The 27,431-nt window shown below is 37.8% G+C and overlaps 1 protein-coding gene across 5 annotated transcripts in view; it reads right to left on the bottom strand.

The window, feature by feature from the left end:
* The window catches only part of mop (tyrosine-protein phosphatase non-receptor type protein myopic), a 54,551-nt gene extending 29,424 nt beyond the window's left edge, over nucleotides 1-25,127 (bottom strand). For 3 of the 5 annotated variants that reach the window (XM_053782343.2, XM_053782346.2, XM_053782345.2), the window contains exons 1-13: nucleotides 24,976-25,127; nucleotides 19,420-19,622; nucleotides 18,955-19,132; nucleotides 17,155-17,299; nucleotides 16,100-16,212; nucleotides 15,491-15,667; nucleotides 15,226-15,285; nucleotides 13,335-13,576; nucleotides 11,329-11,461; nucleotides 10,034-10,165; nucleotides 9,604-9,838; nucleotides 5,940-6,136; nucleotides 2,327-4,822 (exon numbers count right to left, since the gene is read on the bottom strand). In XM_053782343.2, coding sequence (XP_053638318.2) covers nucleotides 2,327-4,822; nucleotides 5,940-6,136; nucleotides 9,604-9,838; nucleotides 10,034-10,165; nucleotides 11,329-11,461; nucleotides 13,335-13,576; nucleotides 15,226-15,285; nucleotides 15,491-15,667; nucleotides 16,100-16,212; nucleotides 17,155-17,299; nucleotides 18,955-19,132; nucleotides 19,420-19,622; nucleotides 24,976-25,062 — 4,398 coding nt within the window. In that variant the 5' untranslated portion in view covers nucleotides 25,063-25,127. Of the gene's footprint in view, nucleotides 1-2,326; nucleotides 4,823-5,939; nucleotides 6,137-9,603; nucleotides 9,839-10,033; nucleotides 10,166-11,328; nucleotides 11,462-13,334; nucleotides 13,577-15,225; nucleotides 15,286-15,490; nucleotides 15,668-16,099; nucleotides 16,213-17,154; nucleotides 17,300-18,954; nucleotides 19,133-19,419; nucleotides 19,623-21,495; nucleotides 21,627-24,975 lie in introns of those variants that run through there. The other 2 variants (XM_070092036.1, XM_053782344.2) reach the window with 2 other exon arrangements.
* Between the last annotated feature and the right edge of the window lie 2,304 nt (nucleotides 25,128-27,431).

Here is a 27,431-nt window from a genome sequence, read left to right as displayed (position 1 = left end):
AACTCTGGCATTGCCACACTTTTGCAAGACAGCTATTGAATGAGTGATGGATGCATTTTCTTTTTGGGGAAGATGAGAATCCTTACCTTGGTGGTCAATGGCCAATGTGTTAAAACAAAAGTGCAGAAACAGGCAAGACCAGATTTACCTCTACTGTACAGGTAACTGAATTATAACTGGGGAAAAATAATGAAGTTTCAGGCATTTAAAATGCAAATTATGTATTTGGACAAACATTTACCCAAAGCTGCCATTGCATCATGTAGCAGCAGGAGATTTTAAACATTTTTTGAGAATTAAAGAAAATGACAACTGCAAAATGAATCTTGTGAGAAAATTGTAAGGAGAATTTACAATAATTACATGCAATTGTGCCAAAAAATTTTCATATAAAAAAAAAAATTAACACATCAGCCACTTTCCACCTAGGAAGGGGGACCCAAAGAAGGGATCAATTTTTGTCCTGTATTATTATATGCGAATTATTAACAAATTTTAGGAAATAAAAAAAATCTTTCCAAATACATATTAAATTTAGGCCCAAAAAGCCAGCATTAGCTGTTGCTGTGACCACCTGTAAGGACCATCAGCTGCCCTCCAACTGTACCCAGCATCACAACCAGTGATATAATTTTTTGTCACATCCAAGCCACAGAACCAACACCATTGAGCAAGTCATTGTACGACACCCATTTTAAGCTTTTTTTGTTTTGTTTTCTGTTTTTTTATGAATAAACCAACAGCAGAAACTTTGCAATATATTTCAAGGTCTGAACACCTGAAGGCACTTGCCTTTCAGTGGAAAATTCAGTATGAAGCTGCTACCTCAAGACAAGGGAACTCCCAGAGAAAGGAAAGCATTAGTAAGGAGAGAAATGAGATTAAATTATGTTGAGATGATGCTGCCTAATTAAAAAAAATAATTACATATAATTAAAACAGTTTGAAGTTGAGATAGATTTAAAGTTATACAAGATAAACTTCAATCTCCAAAACTATATACTACACTAATGCTTTGTGCTAATCATTAGTTAGCATATTGTACTCTAGGAATCATGCAACTTTTATGTCTATAAACAAAAGTTCATGGTACAGCATCAGTAAATCTGACACAGCATCATAAAGACTGTCAAATCCTCCAGTTTTCCATGCTAGAAAAATAGTTAATCCTTACAATAAATTTTTGAAAACACCAACAGCTTGTAATTTCTTGTACTCCTTATCTACATTTAAAGTGAGATTATTTAGTTATTAATGGTGTGCATTTTAACTTTGTAATATGCTTTAAATATAGTGCTACATTTTCTTGAATTCACTGATACTGAAATTCTTTACTGAAGAAAAACAAAGATAAAACTTTAAAATCTTTAATATTAATGTACTCTATATGTACAATACATACGAAAATATAAACTTGTTATGATACATTTTCCTCAAACAAATTCAGTGATAACTTCCTCCAAGACACACTTTATTATAGACACCTTTTTGTCATGTCTGGGCATGATCCTAACTTTGATATAGTGCTACGGCTACTTGTACTACTATAACTCTGTGAATTAAGGAAATTAAAATGTTCTTCCTTTCCTAGAATAAGGTATATCTTCAATAATTGCAATGGCTTGTTTTTCCTGTTTAAATGTGTATATTTAACAAGTATGACAACACAGCATCAGTATTTTCCTCCACCTTCCACTCTTAAACTGCTTGCCTCACCAGTGCTGATTTCACTAGTACTGTCTATACTAGCAGATCCTCTTTGCAACCCTATTATTATACCGTTGCTTTACTTTACCTGTTCAGCTCACTCCAGCATTTACAATTCCCAGTTTCCTTGTTTTCTCCTTCATCCAAATTGCAATAGGTGGCAATGTTATCCACACTTACCCACACATACCTACACAGAGTAGTCTCCAGGTACATTCCTAAAATTATTTTGCCCTTGCAGAGTATTATTTGATTAAAATTCATTTCAACACACTTCCAAACATCTGAGATTCACAACTAAACTTGTTCACTACATGAAAGGTGAATGTAGTGTCCCACAGCTGAATAAAAGATGAAAGCTGAAAAGTGCATTTGGTGCACATGTAGATTCACTAGCTTCTCTCTCTTGGGACAAACAGAATAAAGATGTTTAAATATATTTTTAACTGAATTAACTAAATATTAACCCACTTATAAAAGTTTCATAAAATTCTTAGAATTAAATTGATTTTTATATTTAAACAATCCTTACATTGCCATAAAATTTTAAACCCTTATAGTCTAACATTACAGCAAACAATAATAATGCATTTTAAAAAACTTAGTCTAGAAGACTTACACTTGACACAACATTGGGCAAGTTGCTCCCTGTAGCTGGTGTCAACTGGCTGGATGCAGCAGAAGTAGAGGTGATGTCAGGGGCTGCAACTGACTGAGTCGAGGAACCCCCAACACTTTTTGTTGACTCTGCCGACTGCCTTGTGCCTGCAGGCTGTGGGGTAAGGGGTGACCACTGGGACGTTGGAGGAGAGGTTAACTCTATACCAGAAAGGAGGTCCAAATTGGAGATGCCAGAAGTCACAGATGATACAGTGGCCCCTGCTGACACACTTTGCACGTTAGCTCCTTGTATACTTTGTGGCTGCAATGATGACTGTTGGGATTGTTGTGGTTGCTGTGGCTCTAATGGTTTCTGTTGTGCTTGTGGCTGGCATGCTTGCTGTGGTTGCTGCTGCTGAGAATACTGTTGTAATGAATGTGGAGGATGCTGTTGTGGCTGTTGCTGGGGCTGCTGTGTTTGATGAGGATGTTGATATTGTTGATCACCATACTGAGCCCACATCATTGGCTTACTATAGCCCTGATTGTACTGCCTGGTTTGATTGTATTGGCTAGAGGTCTGTGACATAAGGCTAACGCCAGGCAGCATACTCTGTGTGGGTAACTGTGAAGCGCTACTGTAAGGATATTTCTGCGAGTGCACAGAATTTGAATCGCCAGACATGCTAGTTATCGTACTTACAGTACCAGCCTGACTAGTGCTATTTGATACTATGCCTGCCTGAGGATAGCTAGAATACACATTCCACTGGTTTGGTGCTTGTGATGAATATGTTGCAGTATTTGTTGTTTGCAAATTTCCACTAGATTGTGCACTGCTTGTTGTGGATGGCAGTGATGTGTAAGTTCCAGTGCTGTATATGCCTGTCATTGGACTGACATATGATCCTGATGAATAAGTGGCACCTTGATTAGAATATAAATCAGCTGCTTGGGTGCTAGCTGTTTGTCCTTTATAAGATGAGCCATCCTGGCTCATATAGCCAAACTGATTTGCTCCTGCTTGACTATAAACAGAAGGGACTGCTGTATTTGCCTGGGCTTGTGGGTACTGGTAGGGGTACTGGGTATAGTTCTGAGTGCTGGTTGGATGTGGAGGCTGGGTACTTATTTGGGTTGTTGATACCACAGAAGGTACAGTAGCAGTAACAGAGGATGCTGTGGAAATGGTACTTTGCTGCTGTGGATAGTACCCATAATAGCCTTGAGAGGCTTTATTAGTTTGTCCTGAAGGTAAAGGTTGAGAAATCTGAGCAGTTCCCCCTGAAGAACTACTGCAAATACTCCCACTTGCTACTGAAGTTACAGTGTTCACACTGAAAGTCGAAGACGAAGTCACTGAATAGCCTGGCCCATACCCATACTGAGGTTGGCGAGATGCTGCTTTATGTTCACTAGTTGCCCCACCATGAAGTGGAGATCCCTGAGGCATGCCATGAGGACTATGAGCACTAGTGGATACTGTTGGTGTTGTCAGAGTCATTCCTGGAACATTCTGGTAGCTGTAAGGGGAGTATTGCACATTATAGCCAAACTGACTGGGGTGCTGACTCCCAACTTGTGATGCAGTATAGCTACTGGGCTGGCTGACTGTGGTGGCAGCAGTGGGTGGGGCATTTATAATGCTAGAATAACTTGCAGCCTGAGTAGATGGCATGGGTGTTGCAGAGCTCTGTGCTGCAGGATATCCTGCAACACCTACATTTGCCGAATAGGCAGAAGCCCCACTCTGCTGAGGGTAATACTGACCAGGTGTGTGATGTGGTGATGCAGTAACAGGCATTTTGAAAGGTGATCCTGTGCACTGTGGAGCTGGAGATGGTGCTGGTGAGGGTGCAGAAGGATGGTATGCAGAGGCTTGACTTGAGTAGCTACCTGTGTACCCACTACAAGAAGTCAATGGGTCATTCTGCTCAGAGCCTAAAGGCGCAGGTCGCATACTGCTAGTGTACGCACTACTTTGATTACTATATACATAACCTGGTGCTCCTGGCTGAACCTGGACACTTGCAGCAGTCATACCCGAATGCATTCCACTACTTACACCCATTCCACCACCCTTCATGTGCTGTAGAAAATCTTTAAGTTTTGGCCCACTAGCTGTACTTGCACCTGCATCCAAGTTTGGAATCTGCCCAGGAACCATTGGTCCACCTGGTGCTTTAGATGCCACAGAACTTCCTGTGAACTTTTTAACATTTGCTGAGAGAACTTCTTCTCGCTCCTCGTCCTGCACTCTACAAACAGATTTCACTCTAGATGCAAGCTTATTTACCTGCCCTTCAAGTTTATGATAAAATTCTTCAGCATCTTCAGCCTTTTTCAGGATATTTATATAGGCATTGTATGATGCCAACAGAGATGAAATAGTTTCGGTTCTTTGTGCTTGAACCTGGTTCGTCAGCCGGCGAGTGGTAGCATATGCCGCATTAGCTTCTGAGAGAGCCTGGAGGATATTTCCCTGGGCAGCCATATTTTGCTCAAGTAGAGATACCTATAATAAGATGAGAGCAAGAATTAGGCTAAAAAAAAAGTGCTGATTAAAAATATCAAAATCAGCCTGAAATAATAATTAAATTAAATAGGTATATAGCATAGAATATTTTTATCACACTGGCAACTCTTGACAAAGACAAGATGATCTGAAGGAGCACACATTCACCATCCCTCATTCCCTAACTGCCTTTCTACTGAATGAGGAAATTACAATTAAGAACCCCCAAAAAAATGGATGGTTATAACCATGACCATAATTTTTAAAGGGGTGGATCGGTGAGCCAGCAAAAGGCTTCAGTCAGACAACCAAAAGCTCCAATGGCGGGTCATCACCTGACTATGGCCCACGTCAGGAGACACTTGCCCTGTTTCCTGACGAACCTTACCTAACCTAATCTCCTTCCTATTACTGACCAAAAAATGAGTGAATCATCTTGGCTGTAATCCTGATGCCACATCTTGTTTCAGTATTTCAGATAACTGCTGGATCTGGAGAGTGCTTTGTACACAATGCCTTCTTGATGCCTCCTCACTGCAGTTTTTGTTTTTTAATCAAGCCCTTAAAACTCAAGCCTTTTGTACTCCTTCCCTCCAACTGTTCCTGGGGCACCTTTTTTTTCTCCTACCTTCCACCACAGATTCACATACCCTCTTCATCAACATGATATTTATACAACAAAACACTTGCCAACACTACATTCGCACTGCTTCCAGCCTCCTCACTGCAGAATCCAATGATCTTGTTTCATACTTCTATATGGTAGCACTACATGCTAAAGAAAAACAAAATGAAAAGAAAGTGAAAAAAGTGCATAAGTAGAGGAAACAATGAAAACAAGAATGACAAAAAATTTTATACAGCCAAGAAAAAAGGCTTTCATGGATGTATGCTAAATAACATGGTACCTAATTATTGTTCTCTGATAAAATTAAAACGAGCCAAAACAAATGCCATCATTCTGCCATTTCATTTTTGCTTTGATCCTATTACATAAATGAACATTAGCAAAGACTCAGCCTCTCTTGACAACTATAACAAGTAATTAGCATTCAACAATCATTGTCCTAAAACTTTATTCACATGCCAATGTGATAACCAAAGAAAATCAATGTACCAGTTTGTCATGTTTCTTCAGTTCGTTTTGAAAGAAGTCCTCCATGTCATCCTGGCTAGTAACCAACTGCTTGGTGACATCATCAGCTTGAATGTCAGCACGTAACTGACTCTCCCACTTTGAACGCTGGGCTTGCATTTCGCTCACTTTGCCAAGTAAACGTTTTACTTCTTGCTTTGCAGTAGGATCACCCTGAACTGTGTGTAGAAACAAATTTAATTTGTATGACAGTATAGTGGTATCAACACTCTTATATGGGTGTGAAGCACGGAGTGTGAATGTTGCAGCAAGGAGGCTGGAAGCGATGATGTCATGTCTAGCGGCAATGTGTGGCGGAAATTTTATGCAGAGAATTTGTAGTGTAGAAATTAGGTGTGGAGTTACTAAAACTACAATTCAGAGAGCTGAGGGGTTGTTGAGGGAAGAAGAGGTAAGGGTCATCCTAGGCAAGGATGAGGGAGGAGGCGCATGCAGCAGGCAAGTGTGAGTGTATTAGATAAGAGTAGAAACAAATGGTTTTGGGGACTTGACGAGCTGTTGGAATGAGAGCAGGGTAATATTTTGTAAAGGGATTCAGGGAAACCGGTTAGCTGGACCTGAGTCCTGGAGGTGAGAAGCACAATGCCTGCACTTTAATGGGATATTTGATGTTTAGAATGACATCTAAATTATCATATTTGTGCACCTCTGCAAAAGCAGTGATAGTGTGAATGATGGAGATTGGGGAAAGGGAGGATGGGGGATGACATCATCACCCTCCCTTGGTGGGAGATGTACAGTTAAAAAAAAAAGTACAGTACATCTGTAAACAACGAGTCATGTTATTAATCTCTTTTGTACATTCAAATAGCACACACAAAACATCAGCACTGAGACATTTATGACTTTTCGGTGGATGTGTTCATTAAAAGATGAGGTGAACCATAGAACAGACAAAGGAAAAACACGGGTGGTGTGTTGAAGCAACAAGGAGGAAGCTGAAATTAAGACACATGTGCAACATCTGGGTATCTTTATTGTAGACGTTTCGCCATCCAGTGGCTTTATCAATACAAATTCTAGGGCATAACTTGAAGACAGTAGAACTATGTACAGAAGATGAGGTAATCAGTCCCTCAACCTAGGAGTAGGTGCGAAGAGCACCATAGTCGTGGAGATTCTGAAGCAGAAGAAAGGAGCCTGGCGCTTATATAGTAACGTCAGGTGTAGCAGACGAGGGCATAGTCACTGGTAGGCAGGATTCCCCAGTGGAAGTAGGTCCTTCCCAAAGAGATGGGTTAGTTGTAGTAGTAGTTGTCGTAGCCGTGAAGGTTATGTACATGTCCTCAGAATCAAGATTCCATGATGTTGCAGTGTCTGACAAGTTGTGTAAGAATGGTATATAATACCGACAAGATGAAATTAAGACACATGTGCAACATCTGGGTAACTTTATTGTAGACGTTTCGCCATCCAGTGGCTTTATCAATACAAATTCTAGGACATAACTTGAAGACAGTAGAACTATGTACTATGTGCCAGGCTCCTTTCTTCTGCTTCAGAATCTCCACGACTATGGTGCTCTTCGCACCTACTCCTAGGTTGAGGGACTGATTACCTCATCTTCTGTACATAGTTCTACTGTCTTCAAGTTATGTCCTAGAATTTGTATTGATAAAGCCACTGGATGGCAAAACATCTACAATAAAGATACCCAGATGTTGCACATGTGTCTTAATTTCATCTTGTCGGTATTATATACCATTCTTACACAACGAGGAGGAAGCTCAAGGAAATGGTTTTTATGACTTGACATGGTACTGGAGTGTGAGAAGGCAACATTTATGAAGGAATTTTGGGAAAATGGTTAACCAGGATCAAGTCCTGGATATGGTAAGTAGTATCTGCATTCTAAAGGATAGGCAAGGATACTGCAGTGTGGAGTCATTTGAACAGTGATGTCGGCATACTTCTGGCAAGACAGCAATTGAATGAATAGTTTTTTTTTTTATTTTCAGGGATGGGGGGGGGGGAGGGATGTAACCCTACCTTGATGTTAGATGATCTGAGAGTTAAGCATTACAGATTTTTATTGAGGTGGTTTGGTCATTTAGAGAGAATGGATCAAAGTAGAATGACATGGAAAGCATATAAATCTATAGGGGAAGGAAGGCGGGGTAGGGGTCGTCCTCGAAAGGGTTGGAGAGAGGGGGTAAAGGAGGTTTTGTGGGCAAGGGGCTTGGACTTCCAGCAAGAGTGCGTGAGCGTGTTAGATAGGAGTGAATGGAGACGAATGGTACTTGGGACCTGACGATCTGTTGGAGTGTGAGCAGGGTAATATTTAGTGAAGGGATTCAGGGAAACCGGTTATTTTCATATAGTCGGACTTGAGTCCTGGAAATGGGAAGTACAATGCCTGCACTTTAAAGGAGGGGTTTGGGATATTGGCAGTTTGGAGGGATATGTTGTGTATCTTTATATGTGTATGCTTCTAGACTGTTGCATTCTGAGCACCTCTGCAAAAACAGTGATAATGTGCGAGTGTGGTGAAAGTGTTGAATGATGATGAAAGTATTTTCTTTTTGGGGATTTTCTTTCTTTTTTGGGTCACCCTGCCCCGGTGGGAGACGGCCGACTTGTTGAAAAAAAAAAAAAAAAAAACTTCCAGTATTACTTAGCAATTTCTTTGTGTACTACAATTAATGGGTAATAAAGGGAAGGAAGAGGGGTAAAAAAAAAAAATCGGTGACCACAAGTTAAATAGTGTGAGCAGTGTCAGTTACTAAAGTAGAGGATGGGAAGTTCTCTGATGTAATTATGATGGGTGAACTACCACAAAGTACAAGTAAGTCCCCCAGGTAATGCCCACAATTTAAGTGCACTTGGACTTGATCCCATCTTATCAATAATTTGCCATGCTATAAAACAATGTAGTTTTAACATATAAACCATCTTTTTAAAAATATGCAGAAAAGTAATACCGTAATATACGGCCTCTCCTCGCTTAACGACAAAGTTCCATTCCTACAACCATGTTTGTAAACGAATCTGTCACTAAGTAAGGAGCATACTATAATGGTAGTGGGTTTGTGTCTACCATCTTTGATATTGTTTTAATGTCGCCTCTGCACCATTTACAACTTTTCTGGTATATTTTTAAATGTTTATACAGTAATGTACTGTATATTGTAATAAACAGAATAGAGGAAATCAGCTCTAATATACATTATTTAGGTATGCATACTGGTCAGAGAGCCCGTTGTAAGTCCGAGTCGTCAGTAAACAAGTATGTCGCTAAGTGACGAGAGGATGTTCTGTATCCATCAGCTCTCTTTAACCCTTAAACTGTCCAAACGTAGATCTACGTTTTTTCAACATTTGAAAGTATGTAAAAAAACGTAGACCTTTTTTTTTTTTACATTTGAAAATGTGTAACAAAACTTTGATCTACATTTTTTTTTTTGTTATATTTGAAAATATATATAAAAACGTAGATCTACTTTTGGAGCACTACGCATGTGAACGTAGATCTGTTTGGACAGTTTAAGGGTTAATTGCTCAAATTCAACATTTTTCCAACATTAAGCTAATGTGCCTTCAACCCAATATTCAGAGCACAAACTCCAATGTGCATTATTGTACTTAACATCTTTCCACATTTTCTGGTAAGTTTAAATGTACCCACCTTCTACACTAGCCACTGAAGGGATTGCTGCTGCAACTTGTTCCAGGGGCTTCGAGAGTAACTGGAGGTTGGCCATGTGTGTTGTAATGGCTCTATGTAGTGCTGTATTGTTGTCTTGTGCACTCTGATGAGCCTCTCGATATTTATTGGCTTCGCGCTTCAATTCACCTATTATCATGTTGGGGGCTCGCTTCCCCATCATGGCTAGGAATTCTCTCTCTCGCTCATCTTCTTCCTAGAGTAAATTAGTTTTACAATCAAGATACAATATTCTTTGCTGGTCTAACCTATGACCTCTCTGCTTCAATCAGATAATAATATGCTACAATTAAAGAACTTTACTGTACGCAATGTGTTAGCATAATGACGATTCATGTGATGATCCACCAAATCTGAGAAATCCTTATTTATTTTTCATCCATTCACCTACCTCAAGAAGCCGTTTGGTGTCCTCAAGTGATGCATTAATATCATGGTAAAAGCTGGAAATTTTGGCCATGATATCCTTAAGTTTCTTTATGCCATTGCTGGCATTCAAATCTGCACAGGACTCAATAAGCTCCTGTTGAACCAGAAAACACATGAGAGAGGTATCAAGTTGATTATACAAACTACGGTGGAACCTCAAATATCGAACTTTCTTCGGTCCAGAAGGCTGTTCGAGTGCCTTTACCGAATGAATTTATTCCCATCAGGAATAATGTAAATTAGATTAGTCCATTTCAGACCCTCAAAAATACACTTATAATAGCACTTACAAAAATACACTTACATAATTGGTTGTGTTGGGAGCAGTTCGATTTTTGAGGTTCCACTGTACTTTGAAACACTGCAGTACTAGTTCTGAAAACATGATACTGTAATTTTATTCTATAAACAATAAAACCTTCCTGTCTGTCACTTAACTAATCTTAGACCAAAAATCGAGATGATTTTGAATAGTGTTTGGACCAAAAGTACCTTGAAATTGAGCTCAAAGTAGCTCAAATTTTCGATTTTTGCCGATGTTCAAGAGTAAACAAATCATACCACACATCCAATACACGTCAACTGGTGGGTCTAATATACTTTCACAAATGCGCTGATATTATTTATACCATTTTTACAATAATGCAGTAGTCTGCATAACAGTAAATCATTTATTTTTTGTGTGAATAAAAATTCAAAATGGAAAGCAAGCAAAATATAAGAGGGGCCTGGAGATGTGACTAATGAACAGAGAAAATGTTATTTTAGTGCTAGGAATGTCTGCATTGTTTATTTTGGCCCCTATTTTGAAATTGGTCTTACCTGAATCGTCTATGAAATTGGCCAAACTACCAATTTCTGATATCAGTAAATGGGCAGTTTATTGTACTCAATCGATAGAACAAATGGAGTTCTAGCATAATAGATCTGAGTTTTGTCGACGGCAACAATGGAATTGGCCGAAAATAGGGTTCAAAGTGGGCAAAATCGGCGATGCATAAATATTGCCGAGAGCACTAACTTCGCTAGAGCGTAATTCCACGAGTTTTCTATCAAATTTTGGTTTTCTGTTTGGTGCCATTACCATCAGGAAAAGAGTCTAGAATCAAGGGTTACAAGAGTGAAAGGGTTAATGTTATCTTGCTCACGCTTCAATAGTATATCGAATGATTTTCATGGCTAATGTCACAATTTAGTTTCCAACAAGTGATATCAATGTTCACTTCAATAATGTTATCTCAAGCACTGCTTACTTACCTGAGGAAGCGTTTCAGATGCAGAATCTAATGCAAGGGAGTCTAACTGCATAGATGCTAGGTATGTTTCCAGCTCTTCATTTTTTTCTTGGATTGAACTGCCTATATGTCGAAGTAGTTTTGCCTTCTCCTCACTGCATGAAAGAAAATTTTAATATTTCACACTGCTATATTATTTGGTTTATATTAAATTCCTTCCCATTATGTCCTTTATAGCATACTAGGATTTTTGTAGAAGCCTATGAACTCAAAAGTCCCATACTCAAATGTGAGTGAACAGCAGCTTGGAATAGTGACTGGCATGACATGACAAGCTGATGGATGAATGTGCACCAGTAGAAATCCCCAAATCTTCCATTATGTATTAAAGACTTTTTTTTTTTTTCTCCAAAATCTGTGACCCTGAGCGAAGAACATATCGTACTTTACAGCATCGATGAAGCTATATTTTTCACAAAAATATGTCTCAAAAAATTTACCCAGTGTTTTGAAGGCTAAAGTTACATTTATCATTTTCCCAAAATTTAGCCACTCAGAATGTAGGGGGAAGCATCCTTGACACCAGAGCATCTTGTCTGACAATTTTTAAGATGCTCCTCATGAGCCTCCGTCATGATTAAGATCCTCATTATTAGACCTACTCAAAGGTTCAGGAAAAGCGATGTAAAATTATACATTAAATTAATCAATTAAACAGAAGAGAGAATTATAATCCTGGGGAGCTGGTGAGGACAGAGGCACTTTGTGAGCAAGTATAAAAAAAACAATTAGCTGCAGTTTGCTATGGTTAAATCTCAAGACACATTTCTAGTTTTAAATATTTTAACCCAGTAGAGTTAACAAATATGAAAGTTCTTATGGAGGCTGAAAATGAACCTTTTGAAAAAAATAAATAAAAAAATGAAACCTAACAAAAACATAGGATTTTCCCTAAATGTCAGATAATGGTGACAGGCAGATTTTTCACCACTTCCTATCATCAGAGGCAATTTTTTTTTTGTTAAGATTTATATTTTTATTACAACTCTTACACATTTGCACTGCAAAAGTGCATTTGTAATTGATGCATACATATTCATGATGCCATATCTAAAGAGGGTGGGGAAGGGGATGGGGAAAGAGCCAATGAAAATGCCACAATGATTTGCAGTGAAGCAAACAGGGTAAAGCAAGGGATATTACACCAATGCTTTGAAGTTCAATAACTTATAAATCCAGCTTTTCAAGTTTCAGTTCATGGGTGATCAGCTGAAAAAAAAAATTAACTGATTCAATTTTGTATTATTATTTTATTGCTCAACAGATAAGTTACAGATTACAAAGATGAGGGAGATACTTTTTGGATGATTCATTCAATTGTCCTTGCACCTTAGTGGACTTGTCAATATAAGAAATAGTGACTGCCTGTATCAACAAAAATATCTGTTTTTAATAGCAAACAATTAAATAATTAAATACATAAATTAGGTACTACAGTACTTTCAATTAATGGATGAATAATTATTGAATGAATAATTTAAATATGCAGAGCAATCTGCAAACTGTAAATTTTTAACACTTTTCAGTTTTGTACACATTTCAATAAAATATACAGTGGACCCCCGCTTAACGATCACCTCCAAATGCGTCCAATTATGTAAGTGTATTTATGTAAGTGCGTTTGTACGTGTATGTTTGGGGGTCTGAAATGGACTAATCTACTTCACAATATTCCTTATGGGAAAAAATTCGGTCAGTACTGGCACCTGAACATACTACTGGAATGAAAAAAGTTCGTTAACCGGGGGTCCACTGTACTTAGTTTGGAAGTACCTTGAATCTGCAGGTTAAAATAGCAATGGCTCTCAGAGTTAATGGAGATACTTTTTACTGAAGTAATCTCTACATTTTTATATGCTTCATAATTCATAGTCTTAAAAAAATATGTATCATTCCTCCAATCACAAAGCCACAGTCAAAACTTTTCACTATGAACCTCACTGTATATAAGACAATATTATAACCCACCTATACATGGATGATGCCTGGTGAGCCTCCAAGGGAACTAGCTTGATGAAAATATCCTGCCCAGCAACCTCGGGATCAGTCACACTGAATGGAATACCTTTGACCAAAGAGGCTCCCTTCACCTCAGGCAGGGAAGAAATTGGTGGCACCTTTTCATGATATACAAATTCATTCTCTTTCTGTGCAGCTGTGAGTTTTCCGCCCATCACATCGTGTGAAAAAGTCAAGCTCTCGGTGATAAGCTGCAGAGCAAAGCAAACAAACATTATACCTCCATCAACCTCTCTTAAAATCTTGCTGCTCTTAGCATTTACCTCCACAACCTGCATGTACGAGAGCTAAAACTCCTTCTTTGCCTCGTTACCAAAATTACGAAGGAAACTCTCCCTTGGTTCATTCTATCCAATAATTGTAATCTCACTACCTTACTCTATTTTATCCTATAATGGAGCAAAATAGGAGGCCTTAGAGTGATTATAAAACTGTAGTGGAGGGAAGATGGGGAAAGTGTCATCCTAGGAAACGATGGAGGAAAGGGGGGTAAAGGTGTCAGCATAGTTGCTGATCCCTGTGTTGTATAGCATATCAGTATCATCCATGTGCTTTAGATAGGAGATCCCTAGGCCTGTGACTGTTGTGTGACGTCACGGGATGCGCATGTGTACGTTCGTACCTCTGCCTCCCTCTCAGTCGGCGTTTTGACACAGGCTAGGACAGGCAGAGGCTGGGCTCCATTTCTCATCATCACAGTCTGACAATATATCGTTACCATCCAACAAGTGTGTCTACCTTCAACCCTCGATATCTCCATTTAAGAACCCCTACGATAAAGGAGGCTTTGTATGCAAGGGGCTTGGACATCCAGCAGGTATGCGTGAGTGTGCTACAGGAATGAGTGGAGGCAAGTGGTTCATGGGATCTGATGAACTGTTGGAATGTGAGCAAGGTAACATTTTGTGAAGGGGTTTAGGGACACCAGTTAGCCTGACTCAGTCCTGGAGGTGGCAAGTACAATGTCTGAACTCTAAAGTAAAGGTAGGGATATTTGCTGTTTGGAGGGACATCTGAACTGTTGTATCTGAGTGCCTCTGGCAAGATAAGTGATAGTTTGAATGACGGTGAAAGAGTTTCTTTTTCAGGTCACCTTACCTCAGTGTGTTAAAAAAAAAAAAAAAAAAAAAAAAAAAAAATATATATATATATATATATATATATACATATATATATATATATATATATATATATATATATATATATACATATATATACATATATATACATATATATATACATATATATACATATATATATACATATATATACATATATATACATATATATATACATATATATATACATATATATACATATATATACATATATATACATATATATACATATATATACATATATATACATATATATACATATATATACATATATATACATATATATACATATATATACATATATATACATATATATATATATATATATATATATATATATATATATATATATATATATATATATATATACAGTGCACATACAAAGCCATTAATTAGTATAAACATTGTATATTCACCAACAGCTAAATATACCATATATATGAATGCACTAATATATATGCAACTACAGAAAAACCAGTTATCTCAGTTATGACTACCTGGCACTTCCTATCACTATCTGTACAATTCAAGCCATATTACTAAGCTGTTCTCACTAAACACTACTAACTGAAGAGCAGATAACTGTACACTAAAATTATACACTGCATCATGAAAGAAGTTTATGGTAACTGCTTAACTTCTGAAGTATTCCCCACAACATAAAATACAGACGATTATGTAAAATTTAAATTGTACAGCAAGTGCAAAACTTAAATTCAAACCTCATGAGCCTCCACATCGCTTATGCTTTGAGATGACTTGTTGAGCATCTGCATTTCTTCCTTGAAGTGTTAAAACAAAAGATTTTATACAAAATTAAATTACACACAGTACTATAAATAATGTACAATATTAACAGTAAGTAAAACACTATAGTACTGTACATAGAAACAAAAATTGAAAATACACTGTTATACACACTCATGCATCTAATTCACTCTGCTCTCAATCACAGAAAAGACTAAACATGAGAAATTACTGCATTACCTCTTGTTGCTCTAGATTTTTAGCTATTTTTGAAGCCTCATTAAGAGTATCAACAGCAGCCTGATAATATGCAAGTCGCTCCCCCATCTTCTGCTGTTCTTCTGCTTGCATTCCTTGGTACAGCAGGGCAACAGCACTATGGTAAGTCATCTTAAATTCACAGTACCGGTGCCACATCTGTCAAGTACAACTATTAGTTATAAAACAAAGAAATATCTATATCTGTGAGTACAGTATCTAATCTGCAATTTCCCCCACCTCAATCAGTACTGCATTCTTTATTATGTCCTAACACATCCAAATATGTTCCAAATAGCCACAGAGATAAGGAATACAGTTATGTACAGTGATGTTAGGAGATTCAACTCAATCCTCTGATGTGTTCTCAAAATATGGTAAGACCAAACAAAAAAAGTAAAACAAAAATTTTACACCTGGACTATCTTACATAGTTAAGAGGTATCTTATGATTCAAGGAAATTTATACTCAATGCTAAAATAATATACACTTGCTGGAGAGGCCATCTACCATTTTCAAAGACAGCCTAGGCTATCTAATTTTTTAGTTACACTACTGTAGTGGTTACTTTATGTATTATCTAGACATACCTTTAACTTTCTTGACCCAACAATCTCTGTAACCACTGCATCAGTTGACTTGCCAGACCAGAGACTCTTCATTGCGGCTCTCAAATATTCTACAACTTGCATGGCAACTTTTGCTACAAGAGAAATTTTTAATATAAATGGCTTTATTTTGAAAATATGCAAATTACAAGAAAATAAGATGAAACTTATTAGGAAGCAAGGTTGAAAAAGTAGACACATCCTCCATACCACTGCAAATGTTTCATAATGTTGATTATGAGAGAATGAATATGTACCATGCATAATAAAAACCATTCGCAATGATATATTACAGTGTATTAACTCTGGTGCAATCTATATTTATTTTTATTTTAGCATATACAATACTATACATGAATTACTACTAATTATTATTGTACTGGGATACTAATAACACTATACATGTACCTGGATATTTTATACGCCTTGCATATATAATCTTCACTATGTCAAGGATACACTTTCGTCCATCAAATCTCGTCTCCAAACTCATTGTGTGTCAGCTGTCATATATTCCTACAATGTTTCTCTTCATTCAATGAATGCTTTCTAACATTCTACAGAATAAATGTTGTAACTCTGAAGGAATACAAGAACCACCTCATTATGAATTCACAGCCAGTGATAGGTTTCCAATTGTTTTAAATTTGTCTTTATTCAGAAATTCATAGTGTTGTTTCATTATCCTTCTTCCTACAGTACATCTTTATAAGAAGCACATGGACGCTGTTTTCAACAAAATATCTTACAAGCATAACTTCTTTTAGCATAATGCAGCAAAATAAAAAATTATTTTCAGTTCCTGCAGCTCTTTAATATAATGATGTAGGCATTTATCCAGTTCTTGTTAATATGCAATACAATACAATACAGTACATTTAATAAAATTGAAAACATCAAACGATATTTCTGAAAATGCAAAAATGGCATGTTTGTGGTCTTGATTACCCTATATGTTATACCTATTTAGCATGTAGCTTGCAAAAAAAAATTGTCTTCAGGATACAAAATAATTTTACAAGACTAAAAGGTCTTACCTATAATAGTTGGTTTGCGATTATCAGTCATGCTCTTTTCAAGGATGCATTCTTGTGCTTGTGCCAGAGCTACATTATACATGAATGTCAATAATGTAGGGCTTAAATCAGACTCCCGGGGTTGGGGATAAGTTTCTCGAAGATGCTGCAAAAATGAAAAAAATAAAAATATTCAACAGCCATTATTAACTTCTATTTTTAAGTTTTAATTTTACTGTCATCCCTGAAAGGAAATGAAATACTGTACTGTGTTAGATTTAATCCAAAGGTATCCGTCAGATGTTACAGCAGGAAAAGTATCGCTTGTAGTGTCAAGAGAATTTTCCAATATATAAAATAAATGGTCAGCAAATATGGTACAAACAATAAGAATATATATGTGAATACTGAATATGAAATTTACTTTTCCTTTCAACCCATTCTCCTAAAACTGTTTAACCCTTAAACTGTCCAAGCTGATCTACATTCACATGCGTAGTGCTCCAAAAGTAGATCTACGTTTTTTACATATTTTCAAATATAACAGAAAAAAAAAAATAGATCAAAGTTTTTTTACACGTTTTCAAATGTAAAAAAAAAAAAAAAAAAAAAAGATCTACTTTTTTTACGTACTTTCAAATGTTGAAAAAACGTAGATCTACGTTTGGACAGTTTAAGGGTTAATGCAAATTTCCCAACTTACATTATTTAGTTTATGTTTGACTCTCCCATTAAATAAAAATTAAGCAGCTGTAATTCATATTACATGGGACAAACTTCAAATCTTAGGACATTCATTAAAGTGCATAATACAAGTTCTGTGACAAACCAATCACCCTCAGAACACATTTCTGGAACATGGCATTACAATATACAAACCATAGCAAGTCATCAGAAATACAACAAAGCATTAGCAAATTATGATCTTTTTTTAAATTTTCTCATGTTTTGCTAATGTTTTAGTGCATATTTAATGACTCATGATATGAATATTATAAATAACAAAAAAGGCACAATACTGTGACTGGAACGATACACAAATAACCCGCACACAGAAGAGAGGAACTTACAACAACGTTTCGGTCTGACTTGGACCACTTACGAAGTCACACTAACGAGAAGTAGAGCAGGAAGGGTATATATAAGCAGGAAGTGGTAGTAGTAGTGGGGAAGTAAGGAAGAGGAGCCAGTCAAATACTAAGAAAGGGGAGCACTGCAATAGAGCTAGGTGCCCACAGAGGATAAGACCAAGAACACAGAGGGAGGGAAATAATAAAAAATAAATAATGAAGGAACAAAAACACAAGGCAGAAGAAAGACAACCCAGAGGAGAAAAAGGAAAGAGGAAAGGGGAAGAGGGAAGAAGAAAAAGGAGGAATTAGGTTAGGTCATGGGTGTTCTGAAGTTTGGAGCATTGTACAATGTAGTAGGAAAGGAAGGCATCTACAGAGACAAAGCCAGGACTAAGATTCGTACAAGGAAAGTTGCGCATTAGGGAGGATTCAACCAGTCGCCGTCTGGTTGAATCCACCCTAATGCACAACTTTCCTTGTATGAATTTTAGTCCTGGCTTTGTCTCTGTAGATGCTTTCCTTTCCCACTGCACTGTAAAATGCTCCAAACTTCAGAACACCTGTGACCTAACCTGATTCCTCCTTTTTCTTCTTCTCCTTCTTCTTCCCCTTTCTTCTTTCCTTTTTCTCCTCTGGGTTGTCTTTCTTCTGACTTGTGTTTTTGTTCCTTTTTGCTGGCACAAAATAAAAAAAAAACATTAAAAATAAGCAAATACTACAACAGCAGACTATACAGGCCAGAAGTTACCTGGAAAGCCCAAGCTGCACACTGAAAATGTGTACAGCTGATTTTCATGCCATCTGGAGTGTTTCTTGCATCCATGGCTCCCAGGTCTGTATGCAGAGCTCCTATGTTGTATAGAATGCATGCCATCTCATATTTAATGTCTGTTACATTATACACCACACTTGAGTATAAATCATACCTGCAATATAATAATCACAACTATCTGAATAAGAATGACAATTTAAAAATTAATAAAAAATCAATACTGTAAGAGGAACAAAGTTTAAATATGAATATTCAGGACTTTTCATAACATTGTCTAGTTCATTCTACATATTTGCCACAATTTATGATACAGTTTTTGTTTTCTGTTAAGTCTCACATTTAAAAACATACATGTTGGTTATATTTCCTACTTTTTACAGTATTATATTTACTCCAATGTAATATATTTTCCACACATCCAATATTAAAAAAAAATCTTACCAATTGAATGTTATGGAAATTGAAGGGTTTTCACTGAGTGGAAACCTTGATAAGATGAAGTGCAGCTGACAATAGTATTTCTTGAGAATGGAACATCCTGTAAAATCATGTGGAGCATGGGTGGCACTTGCTCGCAATGCTTCCAACTCATGGATTTCTGTACTGTAGCTATCAGGATCTTCATTATAATGGTCACGAATATACTGCAAATAAAGAAAAACAGTATACAGTAATTTAAAACAGTAGAATAATGATCAAAAACATACACTATTACTGCTCTTAAAACCTGAAACCAAGAAATAGAAACTTCAACTAATTCTGAAGCTGCAACTGTCAAGAACAAACCATCCTCCAGCTCAGCAACTGCAGCTTCACTGGCAGTGGTTTCACCAACTGCTATAACTCTGACATCAACACCTGCAGGTCCAAGCAGTGTTAGGAAATTGGCATTTTCTTCACCTCAGCCTCAAAAAGTTTCTCCAAATACCTCACTTTTTTTTTTAACAAATTACAGCAAATGTTTTTTTGCTAGGAAAAAGCTCCAGATCATTCCCACCAGCAAACAGAAAAAGAAGAGATGACCTTGAGTCACATAACAGAAAAAGTGCTTGCTGTTTAAAACAGCATATACAAAAAACGCAAAGACTCCCCTATAAATAAGTTGAGCAAAAAAGAAAAAAAGAAAAAACAGTTTTGGTAGATGAGTGACTATCCTAGCTAGGAGTGATAAACAGTACAGTATCAGGTAAATTCAATGAAAGATTATACAAAAAATCCTTAGGTCTATGAACACAGTAATTTGGTGGCTTGCCTGACTAAGATTATGTTCTAAGACTATTAGATTTAGGGAAAACAATATTCAAATTTTGGAGAGAACTTTTTATACTAAACAGTGCTAGCCAAATGACATGGAGACTGCTGCTGTGGAGCACCAGTTTTGTGATGCAATCTAACTGCAATTTACAAATTATGGTGTAGAGGCTTTCTTGGTTTACAATCAGCACCTAAAAGTATGTACTAAAAAAAAAATATCTACCAATGCAGTGACATGAGTTTTACCATTATCTGACCTGTTACCCATCATAACTCTTTCCTACTTTCATTTGTACATTCTACTAAGGACCCTAGTTGGAGGATCAAAATATAAAGCCAATTTCATGTTTAATAAACAACTGGGCTTTCTATCAATACAATAGGACCCCTGTATCCGCAGGAATGTGTTCCAAGGACCTGACATGGATACCGAAATTGTGGTTAGTAGCAAACCCTATATACAAGTTCTATACATACTTATTATAAAGTTTAATTGATAAATTATGCAAATAAGTAGAAAATTATCACTTCCACTGATGGGAAGCACTTCACAGCTTCTCTTAGGCTTAGATGAACTGCACTTTGGGGCCATTATTATGCAAAATTAAGAGGCATTTTTTGGCCACAGTAAACCGTGGATAACTAAAACTGCGGATACCGAATCAATGGATACAGGGGTTCTACTGTATATAATTTTTTATACAACTGGAAATGCTGAATAAGCTGCCCTGCACAGACTGTCTCAACTCGCACCATCAATGTATGTCTGACTATTTATATTCAGGGAAGTGGAGAGTTTGCTGTAAAGTAGCTTGATTGCTTGCGCATTCAGCTCACACACTGAGGTCCGGGAGTCAATCCCTAGTACATCAGGATGTGTTTCCTTAAGACACCTGCTGTCCATGTTCCCTCTCAGTAAAACAGGTACCCAAGTGCTAGGTGACTGAGACAAAATTACCTAATTTGCCCAAAATGATCTGCATAACAAGGGGCTTTCTATAAACAGCAGACCATTATATTACACAGTAGTTACGTTCCTGAAAATGTAGTGTTAGGTAAATCCATGTAAGTTAAACTGAAGAACTTATGGGAAAAGTAGGGTTATGTTCCTCGGAGCCCCAAAAAAGCCAAACAACTTTTTTTTAGACCTCCAAATCTTACAAAATAAAAGTGAATATGTAATTGTAGTACATTGCCATGATGTATTTTGTTGTTTTTACTACTTAAGACTACAAATGCAACAGAAATAATAATATTTCTTACCTTAAATTGTGGGTGCTGGTGTTTGTGGATGATTGTGAAGAGTGGAGAGTTATGCTGTGGCCCTACTTGGCTGAGGTGGATGGTAGAGATTCTGGTACTGAAGTCGATGGTTGTGCTGGAGTGTGCATAAATTCTGTAATGGATTTCTGTTCTATTTTACCCCGCAGTACATTATACAACTGACACCGTTTCAGGATCCTCTTCAGTGAAAAAGTCTAACTTTAATTCAGTCAGTAAATCAGTCAAGTCAGTTATTCATCATACAAACTCACAAATTTACCTCATTCTTTTTAGCTGCACAGTGATACTTCATTACTGCCACAGGCTGTCTCTTGTCTAATATTTCTATTTTCTTCGTTAACTAAGAGATAATAACACATATACCTTTTCTTGCCACTTTCAGCAACACTGGTATGCCTACTGGGTGCTATGATTGCTGGGCAGATACAAGATATGGCAATTAACAGATCAAAACAATTCACAAACAGCTAGCTCCTAAGGCAGAATGGAACTGAACATTTATTCACGAAGGCTGGGATGGTGGTGGTGGGAGTGTAGGGGTATGGCTGCCCCACAACAAAGGTGACAGCCAGCAAATGGAACCGTGTAAAGTTATGAAGTGTTGTATAAAACTGAGCCGTAATTTTTCAATAGTGCAATAACCAAAACATGGAAAATAAATCAGTGTAATATAACGGTCTACTGTAGTAGCATGTCACTGATGTCAGCTAGGCCTGTATACCTTGTACATGTATTTGTAGAAATTATCATTATTAATATAGCTGATAAAATTATAAAAATGTATCAATTCACCCCACTAGTCTTGTTCAAAATGACTAGTGGCAAAATGCTCCTAGGAGCATTAGTGTTTCATCACAATGCATCCAGCCAATTACAAAGTCTCATTACCTGTCCCACAATCATCACAATGCATCCAGCCAATTACAAAGTCTCGTTACCTGTCCCACAATCATCACAATGCATCCAGCCAATTACAAAGTCTCGTTACCTGTCCCACAATCATCACAATGCATCCAGCCAATTACAAAGTCTCGTTACCTGTCCCACAATGATCACAAATGCATCCTCACTGGAGTAACATCTGCTGTGAATGATACTTGTGATTACTTTTACGACAATTCCCCAATTCACCGAGCAATACGAATGACAGTAAATGACAATCGGGTTACACTGTGCCTGAATATTGTATACATGTAATATACAATTATTTATCAGATTAGACTGGCTTGTTATGGTGGTCAATGGCCTGGTAGGCACTTGCTTCACACACTGAAGATCTGTGGTTCGATCCCTGGTAAGGGTGGAAACATTGGGCGTGTTTCCTTACACCTGTTGTCCTGTTCACATAGGTAGGTACCTGGGTGCTAGTCAACTGGTGTGGGTTGCATCCTGAGGGACAAGACTGAGGACCCTAATGTATACAAGACAGTCCCTCAATGATGCACTGCCTTTCTTGGATTATCGTGGGTGCTAACCTTCTGGGGTTAAAAATCCAAACAAAATCTTATCTTACTTCATGATGAAGTAAATGCATCTCTAAAATAACAATATGAGTAAGAAATAGCTATTTTGGACAGGTGGCTATGAACAACTTGCTTATTACCTGGAGTTTACCTGGAGAGAGTTCCGGGGGTCAACGCCCCCGCGGCCCAGTCTGTGACCAGGCCTCCTGGTGGATCAGAGCCTGATCAACCAGGCTGTTACTGTTGGCTGCACGCAAACCAACGTACGAGCTACAGCCCGGCTGGTCAGGAACTGACTTTAGGTGCTTGTCCAATGCCAGCTTGAAGACTGTCAGGGGTCTGTTGGTAATCCCCCTTATGTATGCTGGGAGGCAGTTGAACAGTCTCAGGCCCCTGACACTTATTGTATGGTCTCTTAACGTGCTAGTGACACCCCTGCTTTTCATTGGGGGATGTTGCATCGTCTGCCAAGTCTTTTGCTTTCGTAGTGAGTGATTTTCGTGTGCAAGTTCGGTACTAGTCCCTCTAGGATTTTCCAGGTGTATATAATCATGTATCTCTCCCGCCTGCATTCCAGGGAATACAGGTTTAGGAACCTCAAGCGCTCCCAGTAATTGAGGTGTTTTATCTCCGTTATGCGCGCCGTGAAGGTTCTCTGTACATTTTCTAGGTCAGCAATTTCACCTGCCTTGAAAGGTGCTGTTAGTGTGCAGCAATATTCCAGCCTAGATAGAACAAACGACCTGAAGAGTGTTATCATGGGCTTGGCCTCCCTAGTTTTGAAGGTTCTCATTATCCATCCTGTCATTTTTCTAGCAGATGTGATTGATACAATGTTATGGTCCTTGAAGATGAGATCCTCCGACATGATCACTCCCAGGTCTTTGACGTTGGTGTTTCGCTCTATTTTGTGGCCAGAATTTGTTTTGTACTCTGATGAAGATTTAATTTCCTCGTGTTTACCATGTCTGAGTAATTGAAATTTCTCATCGTTGAACTTTATATTGTTTTCTGCAGCCCACTGAAAGATTTGGTTGATGTCCGCCTGGAGCCTTGCAGTGTCTGCAATGGAAGACACTGTCATGCAGATTAAATTAAATGCAGAGTTCTGACCCAGAGTTAAATATTAACCCATATATTTTTTACATAGAAATGAAGTGTTAAACAGTAGTGTTATAAACAATGTTGTCTGCAGTCAACAAATTATATAAGATATAATGCATTGGTTAAAAATTAACACGATCATGTTAGCAAACACAATATGAAATGAAAATGAAAACTTTTCTTTGCAAAGCTTACAATGTGTGGTTTACATATTATAAAATATTAATTACAAAGAATGCCTCTAGTATGCCTAGGCATTTCAGGCAGATTGTACAAACATTAAAAACGGGGTAAAAAAAAACATACTCTAAAGTACTATACGTAGTTGTGGTATTCCATCATTATTTTATTCACTTGATAAACCCAAGTGAAGAGAGATTTTTTTATGATATTACTGTTATATATTGTTATACAAACATGGAAAACCTACAGTTATGTAAAACTTTAAGTCACCATTTTGGAAATAGAGCACTTGTAAAACAGTAAATTTATACTCATTCATTATTATATTAAACAAAGCAAATGCTAAACCAATGTATGTGAAATTAAGATGAATAAAACTTGTTAAAGTTGAGAGGGAGATGCTAGGTCAGGGGGGGTTCATGAGGTACAAGTTTATTTGTACCAAACACACAGCATAATATATCCATCTCTGAGTGCTGTCACTAACACAGAGATGGAAGTGATGCAGATAGACAAAGCCAGCAACGACAGAGACAGAGAGAGAGAGAGATAAGAGAAGAGTGAAATTCATCAGTCATGTGAAGACGGGTGTGAGGCAGCGTCCATGATTCATCAAGAGTCTCTCTTCCTTCCTCTTCCAGCTGCTGCCACTCACTACACCCCATGTCACCTTCAATTTCCCTCACACACAGTGCCTCCTCTAACCTACCTGTCTCAGCTTGGGGCCAAATTCGACACTTTCAACGCTGGACTTGAGTTCGAAGCCTAACATAGGCAAGCGCGGCACTGCCTCCATTTTCAACAACCTTCATGTCAACAGTTCCAATAATACCTCACCACTTTCCTTCATCTTCTAAACTTTGTCTCTCACAATATTTATCCCACAATTTTGAGCCATTTCGCTGCTTATTTATGCTCATTAATATGTTTTAGCTAATACCTAATGGTAGAGATACTGTGGCTGAAGCAATACAATGTAGTAAGTTTATTTATGTACTGGTACATGTAAGTGCAAATATAAATAAGTTTATTTAGCTACAGATACACTTAAATACAGTTACACAAATTATCATACAAAGTAACATATGTGTAAATTACCTAGGATAACCCAAAAAGGTCATTGGGGTCCTTAAAATTTCACATTATTATGAAGGGAAAGCGCTAAACCCGTAGGATAATACAGCGCCTGTGGGGATGGGGATATGGAAGGTATTCAGGTATAATTCAAGGAACTGGAGCCCAGATCCAATTCCCTAGATCAAGGGCCTCTCACCAGCATCAAGGAACCTCCCTTGAAGGGTTATATCCTTGGAGCAGCCTCATGTCCTCTTCCTTTCGATAGAAGCCATAATAATAATAATATCTTTATTTAATACAAGTACATGTACAAGGTATACAGGCCTAGCTGACATGAATGACATACTACTATATATAAAGTCCCTTGTTACGCAGAGCATTTCGGGCAAATTAAGTCCTTGTCTCAGGATGCGACCCACACCAGTCCACTAACCCCCAGGTACCCATTTTCAATGATGGGTGAACATAGACAACCGGTGTAAAGAAACGCCCAATGTTTCTACCCTCAATGGAAATCGAACCCAGACTTTGCCGTGTGAAGCGAGAGCTTTAGCCACCAGGCCACAAGGGATTGCCACAGCAGTACTGACTTTTTTGGGCTATCATATGTGATTCACACTATATATGATAATTGTACATATGTATACCTGTTCCTAAATAATCTTACTTACATGTGTGACTGGTGACAGGCTGTTAGATGACCTAACCGTCACCTCGTGTTACTTACACCAATGTCACTAAGTTTATTTAGGCACAGGTACATATAAGTACATAAAGTAAATTACCTAGGATAACCCATAAAAGTCAAAGTTACATATTTCCATCATGATCCTTGACTTATTTCCATTGGGATCCTTGACCCATTCACCATCAAATTCTCCAACACCCGAGAGACTCTTAATCATGTACTGAGAAAACTAAGGTACTCAAAAGGCGTCGTTCTCCACATTATTATTATTATTATAATCAAGGGGGAAGCGCTAAACCCGGAGGATTATACAGCGCCTGGGGGGGATGTGGAAGGCATTCAGGCTTAATTCAGGGAACTGGAGCACAGATCCAATTCCCTAAATCAAGAGCCCCTCACCAACATCAAGGAACCTTCCTTGAGGGGTCGTTCTCCACAAAGAGGCGCAGTTCGCTGGATCCAGTTGCAACATGGGTCTCGACTGTCATCTCTCTTTATCATAAGTATGGGAAGCACTGAATCCAAAAGAGACTATACAATACCTAGGGAATAGATTGCATCTAGGTTTAACTCAGGGAAACGGGATACCTCCAATCCCTTGGATCAAGAGCCTTCACTAGCATTGACACTTCTCTTGAAGGACCTTCATCAAGAGCCCTTGATGGGACCTATATGAACTTTACTCAGGAGTCCTGAAGGGATTGCTAGCACACTCAGCTCATACACTGAGGTCCAGGGGTTGATCCTTGGTAAGGGTGGAAAATTAGGACATGTTTCCTTAAGACACCTGTTGTCCCTGTTCACGTATCAGTAAAAGTTACCTAGGTGTTAGCTAACTGGTGTGGGTCACATCCTGGGGACAAACTGACCTAATTTGCCCGAAATGATCTGCATAACAAGTGGCATTCTATATAGTAGTATGTCACTGATGTCAGCTAGGCCTGTATACCTTGTACATGTACTTGTAGAAATAAAGATTATTATTATTAGTCAGATGAAGAGCATTATGGCCTCTCAACCTATATTTATTCATGCATTTATTCAACTTTATTTAATACAGTACCTGGATTGTTTTACATTCATGGGAACACTAAACCCATAGGAATCATATGACACCTGTAGGGAATAGGAAGCATTCAGGATTGATCCAAGGGAAGGATGGGTCCAATTCCTTGGATCATGAGCCCCTCACTGGCATCAAGGACCCTCTAAGGGTCAAGAGCTCTTCACAAAATTTCAACATAACTGTTGTTTTCAATTACAGTATAATGATAATCAAGTTAAGCTCTAAACCTAAAATGAGATGTTGCCTTTAAAAACTCATGCACAGTGTTATAGTCACGAAGTTCTAAACCAATATAGCTCATTATTATTATAATCAAAACTAAGCACTAAACCCA

This window comes from Cherax quadricarinatus, chromosome 38 (genome assembly GCF_038502225.1).
Source record: "Cherax quadricarinatus isolate ZL_2023a chromosome 38, ASM3850222v1, whole genome shotgun sequence".
Lineage (NCBI taxonomy): Eukaryota > Metazoa > Arthropoda > Malacostraca > Decapoda > Parastacidae > Cherax > Cherax quadricarinatus.
Note: the sequence above shows the minus strand (reverse complement) of the source record. Positions and strands in the feature narration are given on the sequence as shown.